The following is an 11153-nucleotide window of genomic DNA, read 5'->3' as shown; positions in this document are numbered from 1 at the left end:
ATCCTGGGGGTTTGAATGCTTCGAGTTCCTGTTTGTGTGAGTTTCTTCGTTCATGTGAGGAAGAGAACTGGTCGAGCGAGATTTTGTGTCATGAGAGATCATGAGTCGTTTCGAGAATGTGGATTGTGTGGCTTCTTCATGTGGGCTGATTCGATCATGGGTTATAAGTCAACACCTCCGTCCTTCATCGCATACTGATTACGATCCCGCCAATCACCGTTGCTTGTCGTCTACGATCCATCTGACCACGGTCACTCGTCAATTAGAGTCCCTTAGACCTCCATCACTTGTCAACTACGATCACTCCAATCACCATTTCCTATAAATTATGGTCCATCTAACCACCGTTGCCCGTTTATTGCGGCCCCTTAGATGTATGTCACCAGACAACAATCCTATTAGCCTCAGTTGCATGACTATAATCCCTCTAACCTCTGTTGCCCATTGATTATGGTCTCTCTAACCTCCATCACCCACCGATTAAGGTCCCTCTGACCTCTGTCACCCAACAACCCTTTAACCCAAGTTGCCAGACTAATCCCTCCAACCATAGTTATCCACCGACTATGATTCCTCCAACCTCTATCACTCGTCGACTACAATTCCTCTGACCTTTATTTCCGAAAGACAGCCTCGTAGACCTTAATAGTCTAACTACAATCCCTCCACCCTCCACTGCCCGGCCCGACTATGATCCCTCCAACCTCCGTTGCCTAACTGCGGTCTCTCTGACCATCATTAGGCGGCGACTATTGTCCCTTCGACCTCTATCACTGGCTGACTAAGATCTCTCCAACCTTCATCGCCAGCTGACTAAGATCCCATAGTTTTTCCCATTTTTAGTATTTCCACATAAAAATTATGATCTCCTATGATTGCACCTCTCTTTTATCTATATATGAGTTGAATCTTCATACAAAGCTAACATAACATTACTTACATCATATATGATCTCTTATGATTGCATCCCTCTTTTATATTACAAAACATTACTTCTTACCAAGCTAATTTATATATATATATATATATGATCTCTTATGATTGCACCACTCTTTTATCTATATATGAGTCGAATCTTCATGTGTTATAACATTACTTACATCATTGTTTCTTTTAGACCTGCATCACAACCTAGCTTGAGATTTTTCAAGACCTGCGATACAAACCCTGTGTGTGCATCAATCACCCCTTTCAAAACACTCATCACAATTATCTCTAGGAAAATCTACGCTGCATTCATCTTGATCGATTACAATGCTAAATTTTTATCTAATAAATTTAAATCATAGCTATCTTAGCCAGGATTGCATTACATCCACCACCAACCATGCCATAGCATTTGCTATCAATTACTAATATTTGTCTTTCCTAATTATTTACAAAGCATATTTGATGGTAAATCACCCTTGTACTAATGCCTTTACAAGTAATGAGTATTATTCAGCTTGGTCAATACCAAGGATTTTCCAACTTATCTTTTACTTTATTGGTTGTGTATGCTTTCTTTCGTGAATACTAAGACGATTACGATTTACTCTTCTGCATACCCAACTTACACCATGCAATGATATATCTTATATAAATTTCTCAATATAATTTAACACTAATAAAAGTTTGATCCTGTAAATAAACAATTCGCAAGAGTACAAGGAGCTTTGGCCAATGTGTGACATCAGACAATTATCCAGTGATGAATCTCATCAGTAATGCAAGTTCGCTTAGCAAAATCACATAAATGATCCATTAAATGTAGAAATCCAGTACTTTAGTGTCTAATTCATTAAAGATTGCATGTATGTATTCATATTTTGATGTGGATGTATAGCAAATTACCGCATTTTTTGAATTGTAGATATCATGTATGTCATCTACCTTCCCTTTTGCTTCTAATTTACAATGTACAAAACATATCGCTTTGCGATCAACTACAGACGTGCAGATACATATGTATCAATTATGCATTACAAACTTCTAAGGTTGTATAAAATTATTTATAAAAAATTTCATGGTTTTACAAGTGCTAGCTTCTTCCTCGACGGCCTAATGAGAGACCTTCCAAAAGCTACGGGCAGTGCTATCAACTTCTTCGCTTTGCTCACATATGCCCTTTTTGTGAAATTGTTGTAATCATTTGCTTCAATCTCGTCCAGTATCTGCCGGTAGAGAAGCAACGAAGCCGATACCTGAGATTATGGATGCATTACAAAGTTTCCTAAAACTATATATATATGATCAGATTTGATTTGCACTTGTTAGAACATTGAACAATTTGTTAAATTGATAATGTTATACATGCGATTTTTTCCATGTCAAGAGCGAACTTTTATTACATCCGGTGAACGTACGCTCCTCTACGTTCGGTTTTAGACCAAAACAGCGCAATACCGAGTTTTTTTAAAAAACTCGGTACAACTCGGTACTCGGTACTCGGTACTCGGTATTGCGCTGTTTTGGTCTAAAACCGAACGTAGAGGAGCGTACGTTCACCGGATAAAATAAAAGTTCGTCAAGAGCCCAGCTTCGTACGTAAACAAAAAAATAAATAATCTACAGGGATTCTAAGATGATTCAAATTGCTATAGATTACAATCCTTAAACAGGAAAAAGTACAACTAGTCAGAAAATAAACTGAGTCAACCAAAACCAAAAGATCCGAAGCTTAAAATAATAAGCAAAAGAGGTTCATTGGAGAAAGAACTTGAAACACTCTTACCATCTGGAACACTGTTATCATCCAAAAATCCTAACCCATTGAAAACAAAAGAAGACAAAATAGTGGTCACAAAAGATTGTCAGCATAAGCAAATAATTCAAAAAGCAACCAAAAACAATCCAAACATAACGCTTACACTTGATATTCAACCAAAGAGCACAAGCAAACCACGAAGGAGAGCTAAACAGTACGCCAACTGATAGAGATCGGATAAAGATGCCAAAAAAACTAAAATTCAACCCGAGCCAAAAGAAAAACACCAACAGATCATTGACCCCAACCATCTAAAGTAGAGTTAGCCACATAAGACTGAGGGAGTCTCAAATGACTTCAGGAACAAATTTTAAAAGCACGTGCAACCCATCTTCTAACAGAAAGTAGAGATTAGCGACCATGGCCAAAAACAACATTTCTGCTAGCGTTAGGTAATAAATGAAAATGCTTATGCTCAACTTAGAAATGGTAACCTGGCCAGAATGAACCCAATAATGAGATCAATGATGTAGCAGCAATACATATCCATTACATGAACAAGAGCAATGCATCAAAATTTCAAATTATCAACATCCACAATCCAAATCTAAAAGCATACATATAAAAAATTGGCGGTCCCTTCATAAAGTGAATCAGGTATGTGGTCATTAGGGGTGTCAAAAAGGGTCGGCGGGTCGTGTTCGGGTCGACCCTGAGTTGAACCGGGTCTAAACGGGTCAACCCGAACTCGACCCGTTCTTACAAATGAGTCCAGAATTTCAACCCGAATACGACCCGTGTAGTTTACGGGTTGACCCGACCCGACCTCCAAAAACTGAAGCCTGAGCTGAGCAGTTTCCTTCGGGTTCGCTAAGTGCAGCGTGGCGGTTGAGTCAGAGCATCGGAGCGACCTGCTTCTAGTCGAAGTGTCGAACGACCCGAACACCAGCATCTAGCATGGTCGAGGCGGAACTGCAGTGCGACCGGAGCATCGTGAGGCCGAGGTGGATGCCGGACTAAGCGTGGTCGAGGCAGCACAGCGAGGCGGAGCGGCGGAGCGGCGAAGCGCCAGAGTTGGCTGCGCGACGGAGACGGGCGATGCGACAGAGCGATCGGGCGCGATGCAATAGCCTGAGTGCCTGATGTGATTAGACGTGATTGTGCGACGTGACAGCATGAGGCAACGGGACAGGCTGGTATGACGTGACAAGTCATTTTCCCGGGTCAAAACAGATTGATTTTGGATTTTCAGGTCAACCCGAACCCAACCCGTAATGCAAATGGGTTGACCTGAACCCGAAATTTTTTGTGTTGGGTCCGAGTCGGGTCAGAATTTGACACCCCTAGTGGTCATCCAACCTTTTCTTTCTAGAATGGTTGATAGCTTTGCAAGTAATGTGTTAAGATAGTTGCTACTTAGTTTTGCATGTTTGATATTCTTGCAACTTGTATGTTTTTAATGATTCCAAATATTATTGATTTGATTATTATTTCTCCTAACATATTTTGGAAGAATTATTTTGTTCTTATGTGTACTAATCTTTCAGGAAAATCATATTCCGGATTGTTGAAGACTTCAAATCAAGATCAGTTTTAGAGTTTATTGTAATTGAAGTCTGTATTTTCCATTTTATTGAGTCTGAGAGAGTGTGATTGTAATTTAATAACTGATCACACACACACTGAGGAAGAGTTTAAAAGTCATATTTTTTAAACTGATCGTACTGTACGATATTACTTCGTACGGGAGGATCTGATCAATTATTTTCCCAATAAGCAGTTGAACGAATAGAAAAGAAAATTTTTTCTAAGTATAGTTCGTACGGGACGTTCCATGATTCGTACAGGACCGAACGTCTCGGGTTTGTTCTTGCACGAAGATCGTACGGGACGATTCCTATTTCGTACAAGGACGGTCGTCTCGGGTTTGTTCTCGAACGAAGATCATACAGGACGATCCATGATTCGTATAGGGACGAACGTCTCGGATTTGTTCTCACACGAAGATCGTACGGGACGATCCAATTTTCGTACAGGGATGAATGCCTATGTTTTTGTTCTCTCATGCAAATTTTTTTCTAAGTATGGATCGTACGGGATGATCCCCATTTCGTACCAGGACGAACATCTCGGGTCTGGTCTCGCTCATTTCTTCCTGATGTTTCGTACATACTAAATTTGAAATTTTATAACTCTTTGTCCCAAACGAACTTAGTTTGTACCGAACAATGATCGCATACGAAATAATTTCGTTCTGATTCACAATAGGTTCGTATGCAACAATATTTGAACTGTTCGTACATACGAACATACGATCATACAATACGATCGTGTACGCTCAAAATTAAAAAAATCAATTTTCTGGATAATTTTTCATGTCTTTTGTATAAAGGGTCCATTAAAAACTGAAAATCTTTGCTTCGTTAATTTTCTAGGGCAATTGAAGGAGAGAATGTGAGAGAGTGTTTGAGAGAGATTTCTTACTAGTGGAGTGTGAAGGGTTCACAAGGTAACTCAAAGGTACGGATCTCTGTGTGTGATTTGAGTTTTTCACTTTTCCTCTTGTCTTTCTAGATTGCTCGTGTGAAGATCTTCGAAGAAAATCCGGCTCTCCCGACATTAAGAGAGTGAACAGCCGACGGTTCTCAGCCGACACGTGGAGAGTGTGAAGAGTCGAAGGTTCTCTGCCGACACTTTGAGAGTGAACAAACGACGGTTCTCTGCTGACACTTGGAGGGTGTAAAAAGACGAATGTACTCTGCCTACACTTGGAGGGTGTGAAAGGACAACGGTTCTCTGCCGACACTTGGAGGGTGTAAAAGGACGAAGGTACTATGCCTACACTTAGAGGGAGTGAAAGGATGACTGTTCTCTACCGCACCAGGGATTGGTGGAAGAAAGTTTTGTAAAGGCTTCCCCCCTTGTTGTGGGGGCAAAAGGAGAGCCACTTTGGTAATAGTGCAATACCTGAAGAGAGATTCTTTAGGGAGTGGATGTATGTCGTGTTTGACCGAACCACTATAAATTCTTGTGTCATTTTAATTTCCGCTGCTTGCTGCAATTTTAATTCCCTGGTTGAAAAATTATTTTCATGTAACTTCAATTAAATTGCTACGAATCATTAACTAGTTTCAATTTTTAAATCCAAGAGAAGTAATTTTTTTTTAAATTATCAATTCAACCTCCCTTTTGGTTAGCCTTGGGACATTAGTTTAGGTTTAACAACCTATTCTAGATTCAACAAGAATCAATAAGTGGTATCAGAGCTTTGTTTCAAAATTACAAGTTTAGACTACTTTTAGATAAATGAGAATGGCTACTTTTGAAAATCGGAACACACCTGAAGGGTATTCGATCACTAGACCTACTTTATTTGATAACATTCCTTTTGATTTTTGGAAAACACGCATGTCTATATTTATACAGTCACTATATTATCGTATGTGGATCTTAATACAAGAAGGGTATACAAAATCAACTAGATTAGTTGATGGCATTAGAGTTGAAACACCCTTTGCAAATTGGACTGTAGAAAAATGAGAGTTAGCACAGCTCAATGCAAAATGTTTAAACAGTTTCTTTTGTGCACTTAAGTCAGAAGACTACATGCGGTTTCCACTTAAAAAAATGGATATGACATATGAGATAGACTTTGTATCACTTATGAATGGACTAACAAAGTAAAGCAATCTAGACTAAACATCTTGTTACATGATTATGAATTATTTCGCATGAAACACAATGAATATATTTCTGACATGTATACAAGATTAACTCAGATAGTCACTTCTTTGCATGCGTTAGGTAGGGAACTAACGAATGCTGAAATGGTTAATAAGATTCTTTGTTGTTTGCCTACTGCATATGATGCTAAAATAACTACAATAACAGAGTCTAAAGATTTGAATGTTTATTCTATTGAGAATCTTCTTGGATCACTAATTGCTTACGAGCAAGGAGTGAGTCAAAGAAAGATTGATGCATGAGAACAACGAAAGGAGAAGAACATTGCACTGAAAATGGAGGAGACGGAGAGTGATCTGTCATAACCTGAGGATGAGGATGACATTACCTTAATGACTAGGCAATTTAGAAGCTTTCTAAAGAGGAAGCAGAATAGACGCCAACAGTGGAACAGAGGTAAATTTAATAAGAATGTCATGGTGTCAAATGATGTGATTTGCTATGAATGCAGGAAATTCGTACTTGTAAAATTAGATTGCCCAAAACTAAAAGTCACTCCTAGCAAGGAGAAGACAGAGGAGAAATCAAATGTGAAAAAGGGCAAGAAGAGATACCAAAGAGCTTTTTGGGTGGACTCGGCTTTAGAATCGTCAGAAACAAAGGAGGAAGTCACCAACTTTTGTTTAATGGACGATAATCTTGATCAGTCAGATAAGGAAGATATATGTGACTTGACCTATAATTAATTATTAAAAGTTTCTGAAAGAATTCATGACGCATATAGAAAGCTAAAGAAAATGCATGCTAGTCTGAATTTAGAGTTACAAGAATTGCAAAGAGAACACGAAATCCTTAGAAAAGATCATGCATTGAAAGATAACAAACACATGAGCTTACTTGATGAGTTTGATAACTTGAAATAGGAGAATGAAATCTTAAAATCATCTTATACAAAATTGAAAAATGAATTCAAAGAGTTTAAGGATGATTCAAAGAGTAGAGAGTACTATTTGAATTTTGATAAGAAATACTAAAAGATTTGAACACATTTTTTAAATTGAAAGTACAAGCTCTCTAAAAAAATATGATACAACCAATACTTGAAGATTTCACTAATCCTGTTTTGTATCCAAATTTTTAAAATCCAGGAAGAATCAGAGTAATTATAGAAGATTAAGAAATCCATTTCCTGGAGTTAAATGTTATTCTTGTGGCATGTTTGGACATATTTCACACACTTGTACTTTGGATAGAAAAACTCATTTAGTGTGGAGACCAAAGATGCATAAACCTAGACATATCATACATGCATCTAATTTTATTTTGCCAAAACGCGAACCCAAACTTGTTTGGGTTCCCATTTTAACATTTGATAATTTCGTAGGCACACTCTCAAACAAGGCCTCGTGAGAGCATTTGGTACCTAGACAGCGGTTGCTCAAAGCATATGACTAGAGACACTACATAAATTATAACGCAGGAAGCCAAGAATGAAGGCAGGGTTACACTTGGAGAAAACACCACTAGGAAAGTGGTTTGATCAAGTATGATTGGAAATTTGCAAAACTTTTTTATTGAAAATGTGCTACTAGTTGAAGGCTTAAAAGCATAATCTGTTGAGTAGTAACCAACTATGTGATAAAGGATATAGTGTAAATTTTTTTCTCACTAGCTGCATATTAAGCCTAAATAATAATAATGTTTTTCATGGATTAAGGGTAAACAATGTTTTATGCTAGATTTAAATTGTATAAAAACTTCTAATGTTTTTTGCTTAAAAAACTATTTCTGATGAATCATGATTATGACATAGGAGACTTTATCACTCTAGCATGAAAAATCTTAGGAAAATTTCTCAAAAGGATTTGATTAGAGGTATACCAAAACTAGACTTTGCTAAGGATCACTTTTGCGATGCATGTCAATTAAGAAAATAGGTGAAGTCCTCTTTTCAGTCCAATAAGAATCTTAGAACTAGTAAATCTTTGGAGAATTTACATATGGATCTTTTTAGACCGGTTAGAACTATAAGTCTATGAAGGAAGGTATACGGATTTGTGATTGTAGATGATTTTTTAAGATTCACTTGGATTAAATTCTTATATCATAAGAGTGAATCATTTGAGAAATTTAGAGATTTTTCGACTTGGATTCAGAAGAAACTAGTATATGAGATTTTAACAATCCAAAGTGATCACGACGGTGAATTTGATCAAATTTTTATAAAGAGAAAGGAATTGATCACAATTTTTCTGCAACTAGAATCCCTCAGCAGAATGGGGTACTCAAAAGAAAGAACAAAATATAAATAGGAGCCGCTCGAACTATGTTGGCAGAATATTCACTTCCTAAATATTTTTGGACTGAAGTAGTTAGCACTGCATGCTATGTTCTGAATAGGATGAATATTAAATCGAAATTAAATAAAACACCCTATGAGCTTCTTAAGGGGAGAACACCTAATTTATCTCATTTGCATGTTTTTGGATGTAAGATGTTCATTCATAACAATGAAAAATCTACATTAGAAAAATTTGATCCAAAATCAAATGAATGAATTTTCCTTGGATACTCAAGTATTGGAAAAACTTATAGAGTATTCAATAAAAGAACTTTGATAGTTAAGGAGACCACACATGTTGTATTTGACGAATTTGGAATTTTGGAAGAGCAAAATGTTGAAGAGGGTGAGATAGAAATTAACTCCCAAAGAATTGAGAAAATTAATTTGGAGGAAAGTTTGGAGTTAGAAAACCCGTTGTCTAGAGATTTGAGATTTTCTAAAAACTACCCAAATGAATTGATTTTAGGTGAACCTAGTCAAAGTGTTAGGACTAGGCGTGGACTAAAAAAAGAAGTCAATCATTCTGCCTTTATTTCGATTATTGAACCAACAAATGTAAATCAAACACTTTCTCATAAATTTTGGATTTTGGCTATGTAAGAAGAATTAAATTAATTTGTAAGGAATGATATTTGAGAATTAATTGCAAGACTAAATGATCAAACTGTAGTTGGAACTAAGTGAGTATTCAAAAACAAAATGAATGACTCTGGACTTGTCATTATAAATAACGCTAGACTGGTGGCTAAGGGGTCTAATAAGATTGAAGTGATTGATTTTGAGGAGACTTTTACCCCTATAGCAAGATTTGAAGTAATTAGGGTTTTATTAGCTTTTGTCTGTTTTAAAGGATTTAAGTTGTTTCAAATGGATTTAAAAGTGTCTTTTTGAATGGGGTAATTTAAGAGGATGTTTATGTTGAATAATCTCCAGGTTTTAAAAATTCAAAATACCCAAATCATATTTTTAAATTGAAAAAGACATTGTATAAATTGAAACAGACACATAGGGCTTGATATGAGAGGTTGAGCACTGTCCTACTTGAGAGATCTTTTCAAAAAGGAAGTGTGGACACAACTCTCTTTTTAAAGAAATTTGGAAAAGATATACTCATTGTACAAATTTATGTTGATAATATCATCTTTGGATCTACAAATAAAAATATTTATGATGATTTTTCTAAAATAATGAGTAGTGAATTTGAGATTAGTCTAATGGGAGATTTAAGTTACTTTTTAGGCTTTAGCATTAAGCAAATTGAGGAGAGAACATTCTTAGTCAACATTACTTTTTAGTCAAAGTATATTAATGACATCTTCAAAAAGTATGAAATGAACAATGTTAAACCTGTTAGTACACTTATGAGTTCCTCAATTCAGTTGGATAAGAACTGAAAGGGAAAATCTGTTGATCAAAAGAAATTTAGAGGAATAATTTGATCTTTGCTTTACTTGACTGCTAGCAGACCCGATATTATGTTCAGTGTTTGTTTGTGTGCTAGAATTCAATCAGATCCTAAAAAATCACATTTGACAACAGTAAAAAAGATTTTGAGATATCTCTTGAGAACTTAGAACTTAGGGATTTGGTATCCTAAATTTAGCTCTTCATTTGAAATAATTGAATATTCAGATTCGAACTTTGCAAGTTGTAGGGTTGATAGAAAGAGTACTTATAGAACTTGTCAATTTATAGGAAATTCTTTAGTCTCTTGGTCCAGTTAAAAATAGTTCCATAGCTCTATCTACTGTAGAAGCTGAATACATTGCCTTAGGAAGTTGTGTGACACAAGTTTTTTAGTTAAAACAACAGTTGATTGATTTAGGATTTACAATAGACACAGTTCCAATTTATTATAATAACACTAGTGTCATTTTCATTTAAAAAATTCCTATTCAACATTGTAGAACCAAACATATAAACATAAGGCATCATTTCATAAGGGATCATGTATCCAAAGCAGAAATTGAACTGCATCATGTTTAAACAGAAAATCAACTTGCAGATATTTTTACAAAACTACAAACCTTTGATACTTTTAGCACATTAATAATAAGGCTAGGTGTGATTGATCTTAATGCTTAGTTAAAATTTTATACAAACTTGATATGTGTCTTTGTGTGTTTTTGTGTTTTGTTTTATTAATATTTTGTTTGTGTTTTTATATTTTTGTGTGATTTTGAAATGTTTTCACATCGGATTTCCTGTTTCTGATCGATCGTACGAATTTTTTTAAGTGTTCTATTTGTACTGTATGAAAATATTTTCATCTTGTATGAATTCTATAGCATTTCGTTCATTATTTTGAACTATTTTGCGTATAATTTTATTTTACAATACAGTTTATACTGTACGATCTATGTATCGTCCTGGATGATGTGTATTCATTCGTATGTACGCACCTAGACGGTTATCCAGGAAGAGTAATTTATTATAACT

General features: G+C 35.9%; 1 protein-coding gene across 2 annotated transcripts in view; it reads right to left on the bottom strand.

Annotated features, from left to right (window-relative positions):
- Positions 1-1776: 1776 nt before the first annotated feature.
- The window catches only part of LOC110111885 (phytoene synthase, chloroplastic), a 32865-nt gene continuing 23488 nt past the window's right edge, over positions 1777-11153 (bottom strand). The window contains exon 7 of one of the 2 annotated variants that reach the window (XM_020843940.2): positions 1777-2183. In XM_020843940.2, the coding sequence (XP_020699599.1) occupies positions 2004-2183 (180 nt within the window). In that variant the 3' untranslated portion in view covers positions 1777-2003. The remainder of the gene's footprint in view (positions 2184-11153) is intronic. The other variant, XM_020843941.2, reaches the window with a different exon arrangement.

This window comes from Dendrobium catenatum, unplaced genomic scaffold (genome assembly GCF_001605985.2).
Source record: "Dendrobium catenatum unplaced genomic scaffold, ASM160598v2 fragScaff_scaffold_1223, whole genome shotgun sequence".
NCBI lineage: Eukaryota > Viridiplantae > Streptophyta > Magnoliopsida > Asparagales > Orchidaceae > Dendrobium > Dendrobium catenatum.
This window is presented reverse-complemented; position numbering and strand designations above follow the sequence as displayed.